The 25,240-nt window shown below is 42.2% G+C and overlaps 1 protein-coding gene across 2 annotated transcripts in view; it reads right to left on the bottom strand.

The window, feature by feature from the left end:
* Positions 1-24,629, bottom strand: part of acvr2ab (activin A receptor type 2Ab) — a 57,069-nt gene extending 32,440 nt beyond the window's left edge. For both annotated transcript variants that reach the window (XM_039793146.1, XM_039793145.1), the window contains exon 1: positions 23,646-24,629. In XM_039793146.1, the coding sequence (XP_039649080.1) occupies positions 23,646-23,700 (55 nt within the window). In that variant the 5' untranslated portion in view covers positions 23,701-24,629. The remainder of the gene's footprint in view (positions 1-23,645) is intronic.
* Between the last annotated feature and the right edge of the window lie 611 nt (positions 24,630-25,240).

The raw sequence follows: 25,240 nt of genomic DNA on the forward strand, positions 1-25,240 counted from the left end.
ACAGGCTGCTGATAGAAGTCAAAAAATTTTTGCAGAAGCACATTCACCTTTCTTAGTGCCTGCAGCCCTAATCATGTCAACATGTCCCCTATGTTAAGTAAATATCTAAATAGTACATGATGCTTGGTTTATCTCTTTTTTATTTTATTTTATAATGGTAGTAAGCAATGTGTGTTTACTTAAATTCCAATGTCCAACAAATTATTTTTGAGGTCTGAAGAGTGTTTTTGTTGTTGTTGTTGTTGTTGAGGTAAAAGAGCTGTAAGCATAACATTTGTTTTTATCACAAATAGGCTTTTTTATGCATTTGTGTATACCGGCTTTATTCACTTTGAGTTCCCATTTTTTATTCTTCCAGCCAGCAAGGATATGCACTCTTGACCTTCACCAGTTTTTATTTATTGTTGCTTATCATGTCTCAAAAGAGTGCCGCAATTTAACAGTAAATTGAAGGACAAATAAAGAATAATGCCCCAAATTACATGATCATTATCCACTCTCCTCTGCCGCTGAAATAACGTTGCAGAGGAGGAAGTGCCATGTCCGCCCCGACCGTGTCTCCGTTCACAGTGGCTTCCAGAAAATTAGGGCTTAGCTCCCATAATGGAGGTTACCTTTTGGGAAGATCATCTATTTTTCAATAAAATGGCTGCTTACGTAAAGCCAGTTAATGCCGACCCGGGCCCTCAGAAGCGCTGCGGGTCTCTTTTTCAACAGCTGCACATGGAAGAGAGAGGTCTACTTCACTGGCAGACGAGGTCGCTCTGCCTCTTAGCAGCGCTGACGGCACTTTCTCTCGTCAAATCCATTTCCCATGAAGGCCCCAAACATATTTCACAGCAACAGGTGCAAGCGTGAACTGTTGCCTGTGTGAGCGTAGAGCAAATGGCGAGAAGAGAAAAATAGTCTGCCGCTGATGAATGAGCGGAGCCCGGGCAAGCATCAGTATGTCGGAAATGCAGATTTAAAACAAAAAAAGCACACAGAAAGAAAGTATGTATAAGGGCTGAACGATATGAGGAAAATATGTGATAACGTTGTTGAATATGCCGATAACAATATCACTCGCAATAACTAAACACATTTAAAGTGTCTTTCAGAATTCTGCTAAAATACAACACACTGCTTGTTGAACTTAAAACAAATGAAAGGAAATCATTTCCAACTTTCTTTTATTGAACATTGAATTGAACATAAAAGAATAACAAAATAAGAGAGACAGTTACATTTTAAAGTGCCGTTTTCTTTCAACTAACACATAAAGATCTCAGAGTGTCTTTCGAGATGTGTTTATTCCGCGATGACGATTTAAAAATAAATAAATAAACGATATATTGGGCAGCGCTAGTATGTATGGATCAAACTGCATGTAGATATGGAAGCAAATAACAAATAGACACACAAAGGTATATTATATCTGCATGTGGTAAAAAAAATAAAAATAAGTTTGCCCAAATGTGCAAATGAGCATAAATAACGCCACAACGAAGATGACATAATTTGACTCATGTGATTCATGTGGTCTTAATTTCACTCCCTTCTACAGACTCGTTGAAAATGCCTTTCATGCAATCCAATGACTTGATTTGTTTTTTAATTACACATTTTGTTAGATCAAATAAAAACGGACATATTTCACGACTGGCAGGCGGCGTGGAGGCACCAAACTAAGGTAAACGAGAGTCTTAAGGTGCGAGTTCAAATCACTGCTGAAGCTCGGCAAAATCAAGCCAAGGAAAAGGACAAATTAACTTGTTCTTTCCATCCCAAACTACTTCCGAGAGGCCCTTGGAGCAAGACACTCACATCTGCAGCAGGGGTTAGGCGTGAAGAAGAGTTGTTGAAAAGGCCGGGCCTCCTGTCAGAGCCATAAAATGTCAGCAGGAAATACAACTAACATAAAAAAATTAAAAAAAAACACCTTTGAGAATTTAAGTGCTTGAAAAGAGCCCTTTCAATTCCCTATCATTCATTTAGGGTGTTGCTTGCCTCCAACAACAGAATACCTTAAGTCTGCATTCACACAGCCAGAGATCAGACTTGTCGGAGTGTTTTGAGGCGGTGTGAGAGTCCCGTACAGGAAACAGGAAACATCACTGCCTCTATCGCTGCCACAAGAACATTTTAAAAACACCAAACACAAGCTCTGAACTGCCCGGGAGTTTGTGGAACAGCTGACTCTTTGCCAAACAAGAAAGCTCTCTTCTTTCTCTCTCTCACGCTGCGGATCCATTTCTGCGACATGACTGAAGCGTGGTGTCGCTAAAATTTCCTGAGCATTCTTGTTGTAGGACGTCTAGAACAAAGGACCCGCGAGAGACTCCCCCCAGTCTCCCCTGTGCTCTACTTCTATTGGATAGTCGCGTTCAACGGATTAATTTGCACAAAGATGGGCATCGGCCAGCTTTTTGACGCGCAGCATTTTTTCAAATGCAGCGCCGCCTTCCCGGGATGCTTTACGTCGCTTGCCGTCACCCATAGGAATAAAGTGGAGCGCGGCTCGACAGAAACGTTGCACGGCCAGGTGGATCTGCACGGTCAGTGAAATGAAGCTGCCTTCAAGTGGGCGTTAGGAAACGCCGAGATCTATAAGCGATCGGACAGAAAACAGCAACTGTGAAATATAAAGTCTACTTGTGCTACATTGGGGGGTTAAATAACACAACGGGGCGTCACGCAAACGGGCCGTTTCATTGACACTCTTGACCCCACCACCACACCGCCCTGCGGAAAATTGCTAGATTGCTTTTTATTTGGTCTGAACGCAGCTTGAGGCAACAAAAAGATAAGTAAACAGATCTGATGTTTTCCGTTGGAAGACCCCGTCCTCAAATAGCCTACTTTTTGTGATTCTGCTACGCCATGAGGCATGCTATGGCTTTGTCTAAAAACAAGGTGCAACATCCCTGGCTGTGTTTGGGTAAACCCATCCACTCCATCAGACCCTTCAGCAGTTTAAGTGTCCATTGTATGTATGGCGCCTGGTTTTCTATTCTTCCTGGATGAGGATGAATGCATTGCTTCCTTCGCTGGCCCTCGTGGGAGCTGAAGGCGATAATTACGGTGAGGTATGCGGAGGTAAAGCGGAATTTTAGTGTTCTTGGGGGGGGTCGGGGTGGTGGGCAGCGCAGGGTTTCCATTTTACTCGGGAGTGATTTACAATGAATGCAGCAGGAAGGATGAGCCCAAGTTCCTGTGTGAACTTCATTACAGGCAACTCAAAATAATGAGTGTGCAGTACACAAACAGGTGAAACAAATATGTTACGTTTGTGTCGCTAGAGCACTGATGTAGGATAAATAAAACCATGATAAAGTAACACAAAACAAGCCATAAATACTTGATAATTTTAGGTTTTAGTTGGTGTCTAAAATCTGTAGAAACCAACTGACTTATTAATGACTTTAGTTCACTGAAAATCACTAGGCACTAGTTAACACATCTGCAGATTTTGTTTATTAGTCCACTAGTCGTTGAGACTACACTATGTCAGAATACAGTGGAAAAATTCCCCGTATAAATTCCCAAAACCCGAGGATATGAATTGAAATTGCGACCAACGGCCCTGAAACCAAAAGCGTGAAATCCTTCCATCGGAGAAGCTGGAAGAGCAAAAATGTTCAACATGCCTGGTTTGAGCCTCTGCACTGACAGAGATAGGTTGGTTTTCGACTATCACGTTCATGATGTCCAGCATGCCTTGAGCAAAGCACTGATTCAACCTGTTGTTTTAGGTTTTGCAGTGGCCGAAACTAAGTTCCTCTCTCTGCAGGGGTTATTATAGACACTAAGACAAACTTAAATGTATGTAAATCGCACTAAACTGACCTAACATTTACTCAAATTCAAAAAGCTAGACAAAAAGCCTGCCGTCGTTGATCTTGTCGGCCAAGGCAGGCTGCAACACCTCAAAAGCGCCATTGATAGCGCCTCCGTTCAGGTATAACACTGTGTGAGAAGGAGCTGCGAGCCGTGTGAACTGCAAATACAGTGCTCTGTTGTAAATACAGCCGTTAAGAGCTCAAATCAATCACTTCTCTGCAATGAGGTGACAATAAAAGGCCGGCTGCCTATAGCGCTGTGTGCCAAAGGTGGGCAAGAGCTGGCCCGACAGTATGGCGGATATGAAAGATATAAAGCAGAGAAATCAATCTTCTGACTAAGTCACAGCTCAGAGTTCACCAAAGCGGATAATGTCAGTGAGTGCAGAGCCTACCGACGAAAGTTGTGTGCGGAAGCTTTCACCGTTCGTCATGCCAGAATGTTTGATTGTGATGCTCGAAGTTTGTTTTAAAGAAGATTTTAAAGGCGAAAGGCGGCGACAGCTGCAGGCGATGTTTAATGCAAGGTCGTTTTCTTGGTACATACTTCATCACGAACTAAAGGAAAATGTCACACAGTGTCAAAATAAAAGAATGAAAACAAGTGAAACAAAAGGAGGAAAAGAAAAAGCAACGACAGGAGGGAAAATGAAAGACTAAAAGCTATTTAGTCTTCCTCAACATGTCTAGTTAATTGACAATGGCCGATTATGAGGCCACGCTGCTCACGCAGGGTGAATGGGAAAAGAAATACATCTATTTGGCCTAAACGTCATATGTGAGACATGCGTCTTCTCACACTTCTGAGAAACTCCAACAATAAACCAAAAAAGTTTTTGTGAGGTTTAATTTATCGCCTCCGTCAAAAGGGAAAGCTTTGTCTGTCCTTTACTGCATTAAGATAAAAACCCAAGTCCCCCATTAGAAGTTCAATCAGTCTAGTCACCGCAACACCTTAAAGGATGCATGCATGCCCCCCACCCCCACCTACACAATTCCCTTCCTTCTCGTGAAAAGAAATGACCACATAGCATTTTATAGAGGCTCCTTTCTCTCTTCCAGTCATATAAGAGATCTATCAAGGTTAACCGCGACCTACTTTAGCTGCGGACATTTCAGCAATGCCTCCCCTGCAAAACGTCTAAACACCCGACCCACTTCTCAATCCCCTGGGCCTTTTTTGAAAAAGTGCTTCTCACCCCAACCCCCCCACTTGCTGCCTAGTGGCTCCTAAAATCCACTCTGACATTTAACATTTTTACATTTTGGGCATTTAGCTGATGCTCTTTTTCCGCAGTGATTAAGCTGCCAGTCCCCACCGCACTTACAGGAAATAAACGGTAAGGGTGCGAGGCATCGCTGCAACCACAGAACAATCTGATAAGGCAATTAGACCGCCTTTTTTTTTTTTTTTTAAATGAACAATTAGACTGCAAACAGGGGATGTGATTCACTAGAGAGAGTGTAGTATGAAGATGGAAGAGATTGTGAACTTGGCAGAGATGCTGCAACTGGATGATTACTGATTATCTGCAACCGGCTCTGAAAAATTCTATCTTTTGTGTGGCGGCCAAGAGGTCATGTTAGGTAGAGGCAATTCCGAGAACCTGAATCTGGAATTGCAGCGGAGGCCCCGACACCGAGAGCAGGACGCAGAGGGGGATGCTTTTACCTCTGATAGCAAGATGCACTGCGATAGACCTGAAGGCTGACAACAGCCAACTTGCTGCTGTGCTGAGGTTCACCTGAAGCTTCAAAAAGATAAACCAAATGCGCAAAAATTGATTTAAGCTCCCGGAGCTATGAATTTCCTTTTATGAAACCGTAAGTAGCGGTAACTTTCTCACTCAAATGACATGCTTTCACTCAACCTCCACTTCCGTCTCACACACGAGCCAGACTTCCAATGAAGGAACAAGAATCACAATGAAGAGCTACATCAGATCCTGTGTATAAGCACGTCTCTTTATTAGCAAAGTGACAGGGCTACAAGGTTAGAGCCACGCAGCCGAGATGGTGCTGGTCTGATCTGTGGCCAGGCCAGTGAGGTGCATGCTGGGTGGGAAATGACCGACCAACCACCTGCCAAACGTTGGAGAAATTTCGACTAAGTTACTTTGGCAGGAGGCCAGCCAACGCCTCTGGGTTTTGTTCTCTCTGCTGCAATACTAAAGCTGGCTGGTGAAATAGATAAAGTGTCTGATTAATTTAGGAATCCTCGAGCTTGTGTGGCTGAAAATAAATTATTTTGTTCCTCTGAGTTTTAACAGCAACACTGACTGTAAGGAGAGTAACTTTTTTAGCCTCACAGTTTCGAACACATATCGTATCTTTATGTAAAGTACACGTATACTTGGCTCGTCACCATTTGCCAGTTGGCTTAACACCACAAGCATTCAACCTTCACTGTGTTTGTTATTGTTTTGCTTTTTCCTTTTTAAGAGTAAACTGAAAACCCTCCTCTTTGAAAAAGCTTATAGTTAGGGAGTAAGGAGTTGCAGCTTCCACCTAACCCGGCCCACCTGCTTCTCTTCGTAGTCATCAGTTTTATTTATCATATAATTAATAATATAGCGAGAGTAGAGGGAGGCAGGCCAGTACAGCCCGATCCGGTTGGGGAGAGTTCTAGCCCGACCAGGCACCGCTCTTTAACCTGCCTCTCTTAGTTATGCTATTATAATTCTAGACTGCCGGGGAAGTTCCTTCCTTCCTATGACACACTAAGCTGCTCTCTCATCTCTACTTGTTACTTTTAAATGCATCCTGTCCCAGAAATGCTTTTTGCTAACCTAGCTCTGGGGAGTTTACTCCCCGGAGTCCTTATGTTTCTTCTTCGCAGAGCTATGCTCTGCGATTCTCTGCAATTCCCGGCCGCGTCCTGCTGCATCCAGCAGCGTCCTGCTGCGTCCGCCGCATCCACCCATGCTCTGCAGCGCCACGTTACATCCACTGTCGCAATAGCCACTGCTAATGCTTGCTCTTGAGGGAATTACTGTAATTGTTGGGGTTTTTGGAATTTATAGAGTGTGGTCTAGACCTACTCTATCTGTAAAGTGTCTCGAGATAACTCTGTTATGATTTAATACTATAAATAAAATTGAATTGAAATTGAATTGAAATTTTTCTTCCCTGACACATGGGAAATAATGGCTTCACGTTTCTGGTTCCACTGACAGGCGATCTCTGGGTCAGAAACACCAAAGCAGTAAGAGATTAACTCCAAGTTTAAAAAAGAAAGAAAAATAATACAGGTGCATTTATTATCCGTCAATAATTGCATTACAGTGTGTTATTTCAGACTCAAGAACTGTCCATAAGGCATGTTTTGCCTGACAACTAATATCAGATTTCCTCTCCGTGACTGGTCACAGGCTGTGCTGCACTTTGCTCTGTAGCCTCATAATATAAAAGGCATTTTGGCGGGCAAGGCCTGCACTCGGCACTACATGCACCGAAGTAGGTAAACAGCTCATTCATCAAGGCTTTTTTTGTGTGCCTGCCAGGAGCAGGGATTGTTCGTTATGATGGAATTTGTTCTAAGGATCGACTTATCATCTGCGCCCAGGCAGAGATGAAATAGATTCGAAGTGATGTATGGTTGAACGGGGCGCTGGTTTGTGTGGGAATGTGTGCGACCGGTGCTTAAAACAAATGTGAGTGATGATTTTTGAATAGTGTTGAATAAAAGGAAGTTGGGCTGAGGCCAGGGGTCAAAATGCTGTCAGCAGAACTGGCCTCTTAGCTTTCCAGCAATACTTGTTGCTCCTGATGCAATTTGACACTCCTTCCCCACATAACTGACTCAAGATAACTAAATACAGCTTTTGCATGTGTGAATATACATTTAGCAGAGTCTCCTAATCATAGTAGTGTTAACACCCTGCTGTACCAATTGAAAAAAAGCAGTGGTATCTGTAAAAAAAAGTCTTCCATAAATCCTGCAAATATTCGACACATGTTGTGCAGTAGACGGAACAGACAAAAGAGGAACAGTCGAGTTTAGACTGCAAGTGTAGCCAAAAGATAGAAAGAAGGGAAATTGAAAGAGTTGACATGGCTCCGGGCTGAAGTTAGGTTCAGGCAACAAACATTTTGTAAAATGTCGGGCTACAGCTCTAATCAAATCAGGCTCTTCTCCTAAAGGTGGCTCATTAATAAATGAAAACGGTGTTTCCCTTACACCGATTTATTTGTGGCGGCCCGCCACAATATCAACGTTGACCGCCTCGTATTTTTTTATGTTTAAAAATGGGTAAAATCTTATTTTATTATAGAGATGCTTACAGCGCATTGATTCGCTCAACCCCCTCCTTGTTCCCGCTGTCTCACAAACACATATCTAATTGGGCTGGGAAGATGTGCTTAGGTCCCGATTCAATTCTGTCACGATACATGGGCGCCGATTCGATTTCTCGATTGCGATTTTCCTCTGTTGCGATTCTAGAAGTATTGCGATTTGATAGTATTGTGTATTGCGATTTTCTTTTCCTTCTTTAACAAAAACCCAAGATGAATAATACACTTCTGAAGACCATATATCATGAGACATTTCTAAAAACTAATTGTTTTTAGAAGAATGCACATCACATGTCAGTCAGTCAGTCAGTCAGACATCTATTTCATTTGTAAAGAAGAACATAACATGGATTTTCTACTTTCGGTCGGTTTTGCTGGAAACGGATATGATGTAGTCGCCGTCGGTGGCACCATAGAAACAGAAAATATTTAGGTAAATCATTGGTTTAAAAAAGAAGACGAAAAAACCCTAATATCTAAGGCAATGGTTTTCACGACTTCACCTGGAACTCCCATGTTTCTCTCTGCCGTTGTTTTTTTTACATGGAGCCTAAATGCAAAGGTTCTCTATTACTAAAGATATCGCATTACACGCTGCACCAACGGTATGAAATGGTACACAATCCATGTCTCCAAAATGGGCGTGGCCCCATTTGAAAATATAGTGAACGTTGCGTGGATGGATGACAGGTTATATTTGTATAATGTATTATTTTCTTTTGCTAACGTTAGATATTTACACAAATAAAAGCTAAATTTAGCATCACAGAAATTTGTTTTGTTAGGGCGTTCACGAACGTTAGTTAGTAAGTAAGTAAGTTGACATTAGCTTCTCTGTGTTGCCTGATCTCGCGAGAGTTTGGTCCTGAGACAGAAACATGTCTCAAACAAAGTTAATTTTCTCCTGATGTGTCTGCCTGAAAAGTGCCATTTTACACTAACAAAAAAAAAATAATCGATCTGGTGATTTCCTGCATTTGTGTGAAGCCCTGTTGTGCTAAAAGCACAGGTAGACTTTATAATTCACAGATACCGTTTGTACGGTTTCTTTGCGTGTCCACTAGGGCTGGGCCATGTGGAGAAAATCAGATATCACGATATTTTTGACCAAATACTTCAATATCGATATTGCGGCGATATTCTAGGGTTGAGAATTGGGGCTTTAACAAAATATCTTCACACTTAGATTTTATATATGATGATAAATAATCATCAGTAATGTGGACATAATGTCTAAGTGGGGAAAAGGCAAATAATAGAACAGCTAGAACAGTCTGGTAAGTTCAGAAAAGTACATCACTTTACAGTAATGCAGCCTTAAAACCAGTAAAAGATACCACGTATGTCATATCACGATATGACGATATCCAAAATCTAAGACGATATCTAGTCTCATATCACGATATCGATATAATATTGATATATTGCCCAGCCCTAGTGTCCACCCTGCGGCAACCCACCCGCCGCAGCCTAAACGCACTGCCCCTATTCAAAATGAATGGAAAGACCTGCATCTGAATGCGGCCTTAAAGGACCAGAGGCAGCATGAGGTTACCACTATCTCAGAGCTGGTTTAAAGTTTATTAAGAAGTTGTTACCATGGTGCTTAATCAGTGTTACTGTAATGCGAGAGAGCTTTATCACCCTGACATAGCCTATCTGATGGAAATAATCATATAAATGATTATAGAGGAGATGTGGGGGAACATAATAAGAGTACAGATGGGTGTAGGGACAGACGAGTTTTGTTTTATGGATGAAATTAAGTATTTTAGTGGAAAATGGGGTATTAATTTAATATTTTCTCCAGCAGAAAAGTTAATCTCAACACTGTGGCTGAATGAATAGAGAGGTAACCGTCTGGTCTGTGCATAGAGACGCTTGCAGCCAGACACTATTTTAAAGTAGACAGTAATTTCACAGAGCAGCCTGGTTCTCGCTGTAGTGCTACATTAATGCTCAATCAGATAGTGTCGTGACATGGCAGGGGTGGTCAGGTTGGCTCGGGCGAGCTGGTCACAAAGACTGCAGTCTTTTCACGGCCGGGAGGAGGGACATGGTGGAGGGGGGGGGCATTAAAAACCACAGCACTCAGCAACTGAATCCAATCCCTTTAATCCCTGCTGGTATGCCCGAGCGACAAACGCCCATTGGTCTCCGCCTCTAAAAGCACTGATGGGGCCAGTTTTCGGACAGGTCAGGAGAGCGCCTGAGTCTCTCGCCGTGAATCGTCGACTGTACCCCAGGGTCTCCCGTGCGTAATGGGGCTGCAATAGCTGCATACCTAACATTCTTAACAGGACGAGCAATTTTATAACTCCTCGTTATGTCTCTCGTAGGGTACTGTAGAAGGGAAAGGATCCGCAAAATCCTCCCGGCTCCCCCACGCCATCCCATCTGTGCTTGAATTGTTTGGATTGGTTTGAAGGGCGTGTTAAGTAGGGCTGGGCGATATGGCTGAAAACTGTATCACGATATAAGTGTTTCATATCGGTCGATATCGATAATTATTGATATTTTTTATGACCTATTTAAAATAAGGACCAGGAGAAAAATATATTAAATTTAAACATTTTTATTTTAAACTTAACCTTCCTCTGATTATAATCCCCTCAGTTATAAAAGCAGAAATGTCAACACAACCATGGAAATCACTCAAATAATTAAAATGTAAACATAAGTCTAAAATCACAGTGAAGAAAGAATAAGTAAGAACTGCTTAATAAGGTGTAATAAAATGGTGCAAAGTGTTAAATATAAACATAGAGAAACCTGAAACCTGAGAAGAACAATTTTCTGCAGGTTTAGTGCTAGGTTGGTAACCTGGCTTCTGGACAGTGCTCAGCACGTCTGCCTCCGTTATTTCTTTGTAGCGTTTAGTAAGGCGCTGATGCAGAGTACCTCTCCATGGCGGTCTGCTGCTTGTGCGGTGTAGCAGCTGCAGATGGTGTTGGACAATGCTGGCGAATACGGCTGTGCTCCAAAGTGTGAGCGCGGCTAAGGTGGTAAAACAAGTTTGCAGTAGTGTTGGTGGGGACGACGGTCAGACTTATAAAATCCCCAAAACTGCCATACTGACTTTTCCTGTTTTATCAACAATTTCCTCGCTCGCGCGGCACTCACTTTCCACTTATCGCTCCCCCGCCGGTTCTGTTATTGTAGAATCCAACACGACAGCGATGTGGCGCAACCAAACATGATACTGTTACATGATTGGCTGTTAGAGTGTCACTCCCTACGTTGCTAGGTTACCAGAGAGGGAGTGCCTTTGTTCATGCAACCAAACTTGCTTCGCAACTTCTGGTTTCTTCCGAAGAAGAAAAACAAGTTATCGAACGTTTTATCGAACGCATTTTCTATTGATATTGATTACGTGTCTATCGCGATACATATCGTTATCGTTTTATCGCCCAGCCCTAGTGTTAAGTGCCACTTGGGCTTAAAGCTGAACTGTGCATTGGGTTTGCAGTGATAATGCAATATCAAAAAAGCCTGGAACATGGGCATTTCAATTCATTTTTAAAAAAACAAGCAATCAATAAGTGAAGACTGGCAGGGGAAGGAGGGAGGGAAGGAGGCAGAGAGAGAAGGAGACTGGAAGACAAACCATTATATACATATACGGCAGTTGTAGATTGATCCTTTGTGAATGCAGTCCAGTTCAGTAAGAGATTTCCCATAATCCACTGCTGTAAAGCTATTGAGTGTGCTTCAAGCACCCATCAAAAAAAGGTATTGCAGACTTCCAATAAAACCTTTAAAACCAGCATAATTCATTCACAATGCAAACACCATTACTGTCAAGGAAATCAAAATGTGAAATCGTGTTCAGCTTCCGCGGCTTTTGCTTACACACCAGAGGTACATGGAGAGCTAAAAGCGGTCCGAAATACACTCGGCGTCAAGGTTAGCCCACACTGGATGACAGGCTGCTGCTGGTGTGTGTGTGTAACTAATGCACCGCCCTGTTCTGACTCATCTCAGGTGGCACTCCAAGACATGTCGACTGCCGTTGATTTACGTTCACTCTTTGCACCGGCTGGCTTCACATTTGTACAAAACAAACCAATAAACGTTGGGAGTCAATACATTCCCCTCTTTCATCCGCCCAGACCCCGCTGACTCCTGGCTCGTCTTTATATTTAGTGTCAACTAATGACACACAAGTCACGAGGCCCCTCACAGCCAAAATAAAACACCAATACTGTATTTTTAATTGAGATTATATTACAGGTGCAATACGCTAAGAATGTGACGCCCCCGGATACAGAGAGTAACCCTAACATAGCTGCAGGGTTTATAGTTTTGTTTATCAATACCAATGATGACTCAGTGATTACCGGACACTGCTGAGATTTCAAAACTCTCTTTTTCCCGACAATACTGCTGGGGAAGAAAAACTTGTCAACCAACCAAGAGTTTTCAACAAGTCCCCTCTTCAATTCCCTGGCAATTCAGATACAGGTTTTGAGCTAACAGTGTCAAAAGACAAGCCGGGTACAAGAGCTGAAGAGCCTTATATTTAAGGCAAAGAAAAAGCAATGATAAATGATTCTATTATACCCGTCTACAGTAGACACTCCTGTTGGCTTTTTGTACTGATTTACCTGCTTCTTTTTGTGTTGTGTGTGTGTGTTCATTACAGGACAATAAATGACAGACCAAAGACCTGTTGATGGGTTTGCAGTTCGTATGGCTGCTGCTCAATGCATCCTAAACGACATTTGAGGCTTATCAGATAGTAACACAAAGTGACAGCAACAATAACAGCCAGATAACATACCCACAATATCACAGGCAAACAGTGTTGGCCGTGGCTCGCCAAGTGCCTGAGACAGCGTTACCCTTCAGTGTTTTTTGGTGATAAGAGGTTAGAGCGACCTTCATGACAGTGAGGAATCTTGAGCGAGAGACGGATGAAGACGAAGAGGAGGAGGAGGAAGGAGGGAGCGTAAAGGAGGCAAGGACCCTCGAGAGCTAGAGCCTGAAACAAGAGCATGATGAATGTACAGCTCGCAGTTTTTAATCAAGGATCAAAGCAGGGCCTCTCCGTCTGAGCAGCCAGCCTGTCTAGACTGAAACTCTCCCAAGCACATAAAGCAACATCTGCAGGATGCATTAATTACAGTAAAGGACCGTTCTGAGTACCGACACATCAAGTGGTCTAAACTAAGATTAAATAGTCCTGTTTATATATACATATATATATGAATAGTTTAATCTAAAAAGCTATAAAAGTACATCTATATCTTGAGACTCAAACAGCTCAAGTTCATTGCCAAGTATCTCAAACAAATGCACGCTCCACCGCTAAGGGATGTTGTTTTTTCAACCTTGGACTTACCCTGCCCCCTATCATTTGTTTTAATTTGAGTCGGTAATGGTTACAGGGGCAATTCATCGACTTCCCAGGATAGAGGTGCGCTTGGCGTGTATTTGCATTTTAGGCTTTTAGCAGATGCTCTTATCTGGCATGACTTACAATAAGCGGAGCAGGCAAGGGTTTCGCTCAAGGCAACGGCGCTGACAGGATGAACGCCTGTAGCGGATGTCGAACAAGTGACCTTTTAGGTTACAGCGCGGACTCTGTGGCCTGTGGTCGGCCCTGCTGACTCCTCTATGACTACACATTTTATCAAGTTTAGTCATAGATCACAAGTTTACAATTACCGATCACAGAAACTCCCAATAAAGCCATATGGTCAGCCATACTCTGCAAGTATAATTTCATGTCATCTACACTCATTGGATGCCCAATCAAGAAGACTATTTAGTCAAAAGAATTATTCTTCTGAAATAATGGAGGCTAATTACCATGTGATTAATAACTATATCAACAGTATTAAGCAGAATAATCAGCATCAGTGCAGCTCAAGCCGTCTTACTCTGTCTTCTCCAAGCAGACGCCGCTGCGTAGTAGATGAAATAGTAGGTAACAGTAGTAGTAGGTGAAATTAAAGGTGTAATAAATATGTGTGTTACTTTAGTCCCTTCCCTTACCACTGCGGTTACAAAAAGATTTAGAGACTTACATCATTTGTAAATAATCCCTCGTATTTGCTTGGACCTGTTTGGAGTATCTAAGATTTACTGCGTCAGATGTGTCATCCTTTAGAAAAGTACACTCAACTGTCTTTTAAATGATTTCCTCCAATTACTTAACACCTGTGGTGCTTTTCCAGCGTATTGTCCTGTGTGGCAATACACAGCCCAGTGATAACCGGAGCAGGTCGAAACAACTCGCTGCTGCCGAAGAAAATCCCCTCGATAGCAATTATGGTGTTTTGATGATTCTTAATTGTAGTGAAAGTTTAGATAATCATTTATGTGGCGAGTGTGTTTTTAAAAAGGCCTTAGGCCTTGGGAAGCTGTTAATACATTGGGGTGTTATTTTAAAAAGGTTACCTGCCATGCCTTTCACACATGACCAATTTGAAAGCTTGTTGTTCAGTCACTTCATCGACGGCGTACCCCCGCAGACCCCTCTGTGTCTACGCTGGACCCTACGCCGTAGCCTGCCGTGCAACTCTCGAAAAATGTAACTACACGTCACAGTGGCGCAAATGGGGTCCAGGCTGGGAAACAAAAACCCAAAATTACCCTTTAATCTCTGTTTGCAGAGAAGGTTTTGGCCCATGCTAAGCTCCAAAGTCCTTAAACACTTCAATTTCCTCTTTTGGCAAAACTTCTCACACCCACCGAACGAGAGAGAGAGAGAGAGAGAGAGAGAGAGAGAGACTCTTGCATCATTAAAACGCACACAAAAACCATCCATCTTGCTTTAAGTGTGCATACACAAAACACCTGGCCATGGTCTAAATTTAGGAGGCTCATCATTTCCCCTGCCCAGATGCTGCAACATGCTGTTTTTTGGTCACCATTTTACCTCTATGAACATGAACTAGTGCCGCCCTTTGTTTTTACGATGTTAAAGCACAGAATGATACACGGCCCTGGAAGGAACAAGTCTGACTAGTTGGGCCCGATGGGAAATCGAGGCTACATCTGGTCTTAACAAATACACCTGTGCTTTTGGAGCCTAATGCATAATGCAAGAGAACATATTAGAAATAGATAGGGGGGGAAAAAATGGGACATAGCTGGTAGCCGGCCTCTGACCACTCCAGGAAACACCCAAAACACTGCAGCAGAAGGGCACAGGATTGTTAGAAGAGTGGTTATTCACAGGGAAAATGGTTTCAATGTAATGCCGAATAACACACACTGCATGCATTAAATAGCTGTTTTTAAGTCAACTTAGGCCACACTTCCAACTGTTAAAACTAGGGATCGAACAATATTTGGCAATTGTATCGGTGTTTTATTTTACTGATAACCGATAGTTAATGAACTATAAAGGGCACTACTTTGGCTCTGCTACAGAGCAACTCCAGGAATCTATTTATGTTTTTATTTATTCTTTTTATTTTACCTTGTATTATGTTTGAAGTTTCAGTTTTATTAAAGAATTGCTTAAAGCATTTAAACAAACTTTTGTGTTGGAGTTTGTAACATTCCAAAAATGTTCATTTTGACAAAAAGATTTTCATTTTTACTGTAAATGCACATCGGTTCCAAATATCGGTTACCGGTTTCAGTGACTACTATCGACATCGGCCCTGAAAAAACAGTGTTGGTCGACCCCTAATTAAAAGTAGTGTAGACGTAGCATGTAGAAATAATCAGCCGTTTTCTTATATGAAAGGAGAAAGTAATGGCGCGGCCACGTAGCTGGTTCTTAAACTGGTCGTAAACAACGGCCGCCCTTGCCGACAGACGTTCCCCGAATCTCGTCGTCTCTCCAGTTAGACATTCACGGATGTTTGTATTCTTCCGGTTTCACGCCTTCCGCGTAATAGAAACTTCATCAACACGCCCACTTGCTGGCTGTGAATTCTCTAGACCAGTGTTTCTCAAATGGGGGTACGTGTACCCCTAGGGGTAGTCTGGAGGACTGCAGGGGGTATATGACATTTTTTGCACAAAGTTTTTTCAATTACAAGGCTGTAGTTACTTCTACTGTCGCTTTTATCTAAGTTTTTGAAGTTTGTCACTTTTTTTTGAAGGTCTTGTCATTTGTTTTGACCAATTCTTGCCTTTCTTCCTTACTTTTTTCTACCGTCTTTTTGTCTTCGAAGTTGTTGTCACTTTCTTCGAAGTTTGTCGCTTATTTGAATTTTTTGTCACTTTTGTCTCCCTAGTGTTGCCTTCCTTCTTTCTACTGTGTTTTTTTTCTAAGGTTTTGTCGTTTATTTTCCATCAGCATTTAAATGTGTTCCAGGTCCAAGGCTGTTGTTTAGTAAATCTATCGCTGACATCGCTGTATTGTTCCTCTTTATAGGGACTCTTTTTTTATCTACCAAAAATTATTCGCGCTGGTTAGGGGTTACACGGCTTAAAAAAAAAAATGTTCAAAGGGGGAACATTATTGGAAAAAAAAGCTTGAGAACCACTGCTCTAGAGGGATGAGCTGCTCTATTCACACATGGGCTCACGTGGAGATTTCACGGACGCTGTACTCGGCAGCCGGTAGGGTAAAGTCTGTTTAATGTCTGGTCCAACTGATTTGGACATTCTCACATACAGTTCCTCTGGGTCACGTCTAGATAAGTTCAGGGTTGCACTGCATGTTTGGAAAGGGCTATGCAGAGGAGAAAAAGGCAGCCTTGAGCCCCACCACACACACAAAAAAAGAAGCTATTTCAAAAAAGGTTCAGTAGCACAGGCAAAAGCTTCACAGATGGATCAAGTGTCTCACTTTCCACTCTTTGATTTAACTATTAATCCAATGTTCTCGTCCTGATTTCTGTCAGCCAGCCAGAGTAAACATTAGTTTTAGTCAGCTATTAGGACAGTTTGTAACGGCACAGTTTGTCTGTAACTTCAAGTTTCAGATTTTACATAACGGGACAAAGTGTTTCTTACACTTAAAAGAAGAACACTTTCATATGTCTTCTAATGATTAACTGTGTCTAGAAAAGGCAAAGGCAAAATGTTCATCATGTCTGAATTGTACTCCAAGGGTAACTGACTAAAAGAAACAACACGAAAACACATTAATCAACAATGAAAAGACTTGTTAGTTCCGGCCCATACTTATGTGCGTGTAAACGATAAAACACAATCAGGAGGAAAATAATCTGATAATTAATTGCATGCCGGAGGGAACGGTCTCTTTATCTCTTTCAATCCTCCACAGGGGGGTCAGAGGTCGGGGCCGACTGTAAAACACGAGAGACATTCATTGCGTTGCTCGAAAACACTTCAGCAGTGGTGGTGGTGGTGGGGGGGTGGAGGGTCGCTTGGTGACGGATAGAGGGGGAAGTCAACCAGTTAGCCCGGTTAATGCAACTGGTAAATGTTAGTTTTCCCCAGGTCAATAGGACAGAACACAGAGAGCCCGGCCTGATGACCGAGTTCAGATACCGTTTCAAGTCAAGTTTGATGTTTTGCAGTGCTGAAACTGAATCATCGGATCGGTTGTGCTGCTGAGGATTTTTTTTCTTCTTTTAAACCCAGAGCCGCTTCATCCTTGCCATATCGATGTAACCTTACACTGGTGTGCAAGAAGATCAATGTCTGTGTGAAACTTGCTGCAGTGTACAAAAAAGGAGGCCAAATGTGAAGGCAGAGCACGAGACTCGACTTATCCATTTATGAGCCTCGGTGATGGATATGTACAGAAATCTAAAACACCCGTTTTGCCCAAATTACCGGCAAAACATGACTTTCAAACCGGAGTATGCGCTCCACAGCCAGGGGTTGATTGCTTGGGTTGCATTCAGATCATGTCAGAGGCAAGAGGAGAAACGGGACATGGGCTTGTCGCTTCAACTTAGACCCCTAAACACTCATTAACTCAAATGAGACGGTCATAGGGTCAAACGTTCATATGGCAGGCAAATATTGCTGTTATCAACCCATATAAAATACACGGCAGATACTGCTTGCTTTGAAAGTGCATAATTAGATGTACTAGCAAGGATATGATGGATCATTTGGGTTATTTTTTAATACATGTGTTGACACACTTCTATAATTTCTGACACCGAATGGGAAACCTCAATGTTAAACAACTATCCAACAATCACCACTAAGTTTCTCTCTGCTTTCGGCACATAATCACATTAAATCTGACGGGATCTGAACGCGCCATAACTTATGAGGCAGCACAGTAAATATTTACCTATTTGCAGCTCAAGCTCACACGAGATCTAAGGCAGAGGTCGCATTTGACACGGAGGACCCCGGGGTTCAACATCCGCCTGCTGCAGTGTCGCATTATCGTTTCCCGTGGAAGACAAATGTCCCTTTCCAGTTCAGCAGAAAGGCGTTTTATAATACTCAGCCCAAAGTAGCAAAACATACACAAGAAGCCCATTTACTATCCTGTCACATCAACACCTTGGCAGACAACCTTGACCCACCATGTGTCACGGCAGCATTAACACATGCCAGCATGGATCAAAACACAGGGCAGCTGCTGGATGCAACATTAAACAAGGGAGAATTTCACTTCTATGCCGGCTTAATTATGCAACTTTGATATATTCACGAATATCCAGAAACCCAGTGAAGGGAATCCCATTAACTGCATATAGCAAAGCTTAACAACACTAACAGCACAAATGTATCAATGGTTTGTCTGAAAATTTATGAATAACTGAAGTAATTCATTCGCAAAAATACGGAACTTTTTGCTGGGAACAATTTCTTTAAATATAATATAAATATTCAGGGCTGCGAGCAACAGTGACGTTTACATGCACATAATATTCAGGTTTTTGCCCTTATTTCGAAAAAGACGATATCCCGACTAAGCTGTTTACACAGCTAATGAAAGAGAATATTCCACTAATGTTCCCGTTTACATGCAGCCGTGCAAAATAAGATGTTTTTCTAAGTTTGGTGGAGGACTTGTTGGAGCGTGTGAACACTCTCCACAACCTCCCTCTTTCATTCCTTCAACCAGCTTCTAGAAAAGGTCGGCGTAACGATGTGTGCTCCTATCCAAAAACCTGTTGATATCCAAGTCTTTGATGATGCTTAAAAGTAGCTGTGTTTCTCCTTATCGGGTCTGCTGCCCTGCAAACTGTCGGCTGGTTGGTTTGTGTACAGCAACCATAGCAACGCACAGAGCTGGCCGTAAGCCGCAAACAGGCGAGAGGCCGTAAACTGTGGTGAAAACCCCGATTGAGTCGCTTATTCTGAACGCGAAACATAATCACAAGTTCACAGAGCCGATCACGATAGCTTCTAAATGCGTGTTTTGTATAAACCACAGTTTTAAAAAAAATGCAGCGATATTTACTTCACCATTATATAGGGCTGGGCGATCCAATGTCACGATATTCTTGACCAAATACCTCAATGTCGATATTGCGACGATATTGTAGGATTGACAATTGGTGCTTTAACAAAATATTATTTACACGATGAGATTTTTGAGAAATAATGTGGGTCTGGCTTGTCAGGCTAGTTCTGACAGTGAGTCATATCGGAAAAAAGAACATCAATAAACTACTTTAAAGTAGATTTTCGTCAGGGCTAACTTCCGTACATATTGTACGTATTACAAACTCATTACTGACTGCTGTCTGGAGAGAGATTTACTGTGTGTGACCAACACCAGAAATAATTATTTTGAACTAAATAAAAAGACAGTGTTGCTCGAGTTAGCCGCGAAACAACTGCAGTTTTTGGCCAACAGAATCCTCTGCATTTTCAAGTCTTTCAAATAGAAATCTCATGGTTATCTTGAATATGTTGGCATGTCGCAATAGGCCTTATCAAATGAAAGCACTCTGGGCTAAATGCCCTGCCCATATCAGACGGTTTCTCTGTGTCGTCTTGAGCTGTGCCAATTCAACTTGGATTTCATGGAGGATTATTATTCCACCTCAAGTAGGAACCATTCATTTCCCCCACTTCAGACAGTAATGAGCGAGTGGAATAATCATCTGCTGCACTGTGCAATAAAGACAGCACCTGGCTTACACTCCAACCAACCCCAACTATTACCCTATTTAAGAAGCCTTTTAATTTCTACTTAAACGCTCAAAGACACCCCAGGGCTCGCTGGCTGGAGATTTTATTTTACCCTTTTCATTTCTTTAGTCTTAATTGGAACTGCTTTTATTCAGGTGCACTGGATATTTCATAGGCAAGGTCATTCCAACTTCCAAACAGCACGGGAAACCGGTTTCGTTGAGTTGCACAAGCACGCAAACAATAGGCAGTAACATTTGGAATTTCAGAAGAAAACTTTCTTCTCCGCTAAATGTGAATGCAGTAATCCAATATCTGCTTATAAACAACAATAGGGAAATATCCTGCCTCCAGGTTGATTTTTCTTGTTTTCTTTCACAAATTAATCTTTCAACCCGTACAATCTTTGTGGTTACACTCGGCTCTGCCTGCTGTCAATCACAAACAAGTCTAACCAACAGATAATGCAAAGTGAAACTACTGCATCTTCCACTTTCATTTAAGATACATTTACACAGTAATACGTTTGGGTTTAAAAAGGAATACCTTCTGCTACGTTCCCCCCTCTCATTCCCCCTGCTCTGGCGTTCCCTCCTCTCATTCCCCCTGCTCTGGCGTTTCCCCTCTCATTCCCCCTGCTCTGGCGTTTCCTCCTCTCATTCCCCCTGCTCTGGCGTTTCCTCCTCTCATTCCCCCTGCTCTGGCGTTTCCTCCTCTCATTCCCCCTGCTCTGGCGTTTCCCCTCTCATTCCCCCTGCTCTGGCGTTTCCCCTCTCATTCCCCCTGCTCTGGCGTTTCCTCCTCTCATTCCCCCTGCTCTGGCGTTTCCCCCTCTCATTCCCCCTGCTCTGGCGTTTCCTCCTCTCATTCCCCCTGCTCTGGCATTTGATTGGATTATTGCATGTCATTTAATGAAGTTTATTGTGAACCTACATTGATTTGCGGGCCGGATCAAATCTGCGAGGGGGCTTGAATTGGCCCGCGGGCCTTGAGTTTGACACACGTGCTTTAAACCCTCTACAAGAAGATCTTTGCGTTTGTTGAGGTTTCTCAAATGGCGCTTACCCACTGCTAGTAGCAGCTCTACTCGGCCGCGGTGCCCCGTCCTCTTTTTGCCATTGCAGATTTAACACTGCCTCATGCGTGAGGCGTTCGTGGCTGGTTGTCATAGCGACGCCGCAGGAAACTACCGTGACCTTAACGCGACACACACAGAACGTGGAAGGTGTGTTGTTTTTCATTCTCGGCATGTGGCTGTTTGCCAGAAGACACATTTAGTTTCAAAAGAAGCTAGAGCAGCAAAAAAAAAAAATGCTGATGGCTAAACTATTTAAAAATGGCGGTTTGTTCAGTAACACCCCCGCCTGTCGCTAGCAATGATGATGCAGTGATTAGTGACGATTCTCTCCGGCCAATCAGGAGTCTGCAGGTTTTCACGTCTCCTTTTGGTATCACCTCAGCTCGCTTGGAACCTCCACGGAGGTGAGACTAAAAAAAGTACCTGTTGGCAGGTACCAGGGACTTTTTATCATGATGGAAAATAGGGCTGCACAATATGAGGAAAATATGTGATAACGCTGTTGAATATCGCGATAACTATATTACTTGCGATAAATTAACAGATATTAAAATGTACTCAGTTCTGCTGCTTTCAGTATTCTTCTAAAATACAACACATTGCTTGTTGAATTTAAAACTAATATAAAAGGAAATCATTTCTAACATTCTTTTATTAAACAAATTGAACACTGAATTGACAATAACAGGCACCACTACAAAAGAATTTAAAGTGCAGTTGTCTACTGATATTTTCTTTCAACTAACAAAAAAATCTCGTAGTGTCTATTGCGATAGGTCGCAAACTTTTGCGATATGTATATTGCGGCAGTTGATATCGCGATGACGATAAAAAAAACGATATATTGTGCAGCCCTAATGGGAAACCAAAAATGGCGGGTAGAGTCGAGTCGAGCAGGTACCATTTAATGGCCAAGAGTTTAAACTGAGCCAGGCCGACAACAAAGATAAAAAAATCATATCACATCCATACAGGGATAGAAGTATACAGCTGTTAAAACATAATAAAAATATATGACGCACTGGTATCGGATCGGTAATTGTTATCGGAATTGGGAAGCAAAAAAAGGGTATGGGACCATCTCTAGTTTAGTCTAGGAAAAACTTGAAATATCTACTGGTGCAAAGATGCCTTTTGATGTTTGAAGCTATCTACAAGAAGATCTCCCAATCACATCTGAGGAAATGCCCGTGTCTTCCATGCTCTGCAAGAAAAATAGCACTCCTGGGTTGACCCTGTTTTGGTTTATTATCACCTCACTGACCCTGCTGACATCCATTATGCATCCACCCCTGGGAAATGAGCACGCATGAAGAATGTTCACCGGCACGAAGGCTGAAAACTGCTCTGCTGCAACGAGGTTTAACAAGTTTATTGTTATAATAATAAACATTGTAAAAACTGATGAATGTGCTGTGAAAAAAAAAAAAAAGGGTAGATCTGAAGTAAACTTTCCATGACCTAGAGAGCAAATACACTTTACTTGTACTCATTTTAAGTAGTTATGACAGGATTGGAGATAAAAAGCTTTTTGAACCCTTTGAAGGCAGATTTTTTACATTGTCCATTAGGGATCGACCCATCATCGGCCTGGACGATTATCGGGCGATATTTGGCAATTTGCAGATTATCCGTATCCGTGTTTTATTTGACCGATAACTGATAATAATTACAAAGTGCGCTAGTTTGGCTCCGCTACGGCTCTGTACGCCGTCTACAACACCTGCAAATAATCTGTTTTTTTATTTATTCTATTCTTCTTCTTCTTAGTGTACTAAGTTTAACGTTTCAGTTACAATAAATAATTGCTTAAAGCATTTAAACAAACTTTGGTGTTGGAGTTTGTAACATTCCAAATTGTTCATTTCCACTAAAATATTTTCTTCTTTACTGTACAGTAAATGCATTATCGGTTCCAAAATATCGGTTTCATTAACTACTAATAATAGGTATCAGTATTGACCTTAGAAAAACCGTATCGGTCGATCCCTATTTTCTATTATTATTATTATTATTATTATTATTATTATTATTATTATTATCATCATCATCATCATCATCATCATCTCTGTTGTGGTGCTTCAGTAAGGACAAACATACTATTGTATTGGTCCTTCTAATCTCTTAATGAAATCAAGCTTAAAACCCCAATTTGTACCGGTATGTCACATGGGACCCCCTCAAGGGCCCCCATGCCCCATCTTAGGCTCACTATTGACATCTGCAACATGTACAATGCATAACCACATATGGAGGATGGAGGATGCAAAGGCAAAAAGGGCAGCAATGATGGCAGTGTGGGATTCCCCCATTTTCCCCACAGGGTTGCATTGCACTGCATTCTCCACAGAGAACAACAAGCTGTGCATTGCACTCTGCAGAGGTAACAAGAAGCATTACAGTGAATTCCCCACAGCCGACAATAAACCATGCATAACCCCCCCACCCCCCTCCACACCCACCTGAAGAGCAGGAGATGAGGAACACGGCGAAGGCCAGTTTGGTGGCGTCTCCCATTTTCCATCCGAATCTGATCCTCTGACTAGAAAGAGAATAAAAAATAAAAACTAAAACTAACAAAACAAAAATCTCAAATTCAAGAGTCAAATTAAATGTCTTGCTGCTGCACAGAGCACTGTCTCTGCAAAAAGGGCATCATAAAAAAATGTCAATATCGAGTCGAAATCCACAGTATCCCAGGTAATGCAAGCCTCCAAAAAATAATAATAATAATAATAATAATAAAGAAGGGGAGGAAGAGGAGGGGAATGAAGAAGAAGTAGAAGAGGAGGGGATGATCGGAGGTATTTCCAGGTTTACAGACAAGCAATGGAGGGCGACTTGTTGGCATTCAAGCCAGGGCTGTCATGTACTTGCCAGGTCTGCAGCATTGTTATGAACAGACGTGTTCACCTGTGCTTGTTGGTGTTTGACCTGTTATTTTCAGACCCAGCGGAGCATAGAGCCGAGCCACAGCCGGGCAGGGCTAACATCCATCGGACTGCAAATCAAGCGCACTCCGCTCTCCAATCAAACTTCTCCTCGATAAGCTCAGTCGCATAGCTTTCAAAAACGTCGTTGAAAAATAGCGTTTCAAATCTTCTTCCGCGAAAACAGGAGGTTCAAAAACAAGTATTGTTGTTGTTATATTCCGTGTAGAAAGCCTCAGTTTCGCCCGAGAGTCCGGCGGGGCTGCCCGGCCACAACCAGAGCTCCGTCCGCTCCAACAGGGAAACAACCGATAACGAGGATCCCTACGATGTGTTAGCCCTCTCCAAAGTCGGATGAACAACCTTCCCCCGTCGAAATGAATTGAACCAACGATTGGAAACACTATCATACGTTAGCAATAACCCATAAAGCTGCCGTTAATCCGTTAGCTAAAGCAGCTATCGAGTTTAGGACGAGCTGCTTTTCCCAAGTCCTCGCCTCCTCTGGTCGGGACAATTTCAAGATGGCGTCATTGACCGCGTCAAGTCAACCAAATTCATATATGAAGCTTCCGGTGAAGCATTTAAAAATAAAATGTTACAACGGAATGTGTGATGGGCTATTCTGTATGGGGCGTTTAATGCGTTTTAAAAGAATACAATGCAAAACTATGCCATTGTTTTTGCCATGTTATGCATCTATTTTGACTGTATATTAGACACATTATTAAAGTGATGTAGGGCAGATGTTCTCAATCTTTTTCAGCCAAGGACCCCTTATAAGATACTATATATATATATATATATATATATATATATAAGAATATACCGGGGACCACTCATCAGAATCAGAATCAGGGTCTTTTGCCAAAGTTACAGTTATGAGGAATTTGCCTTGGTGGTTTGTGAATACATAAACAAACAAACATATTAAACAGTATGACAGCAACTATTGGGGCTCCTGACATGATGACATTGGCACTAACAGGTGCTAGGAATTTCATTTTATTTTTTAATTTTCAACCATGTTGCAGTTTGTCTTCAGTATTTCCACAGTATTTTACTGGAGCCAGACCTTAGAATGATTATTTTTGGATGTTGTGAGGCATCAGAACATAAACTATGAA

Source organism: Perca fluviatilis, chromosome 24 (assembly GCF_010015445.1).
Source record: "Perca fluviatilis chromosome 24, GENO_Pfluv_1.0, whole genome shotgun sequence".
Classification (NCBI taxonomy): domain Eukaryota; kingdom Metazoa; phylum Chordata; class Actinopteri; order Perciformes; family Percidae; genus Perca; species Perca fluviatilis.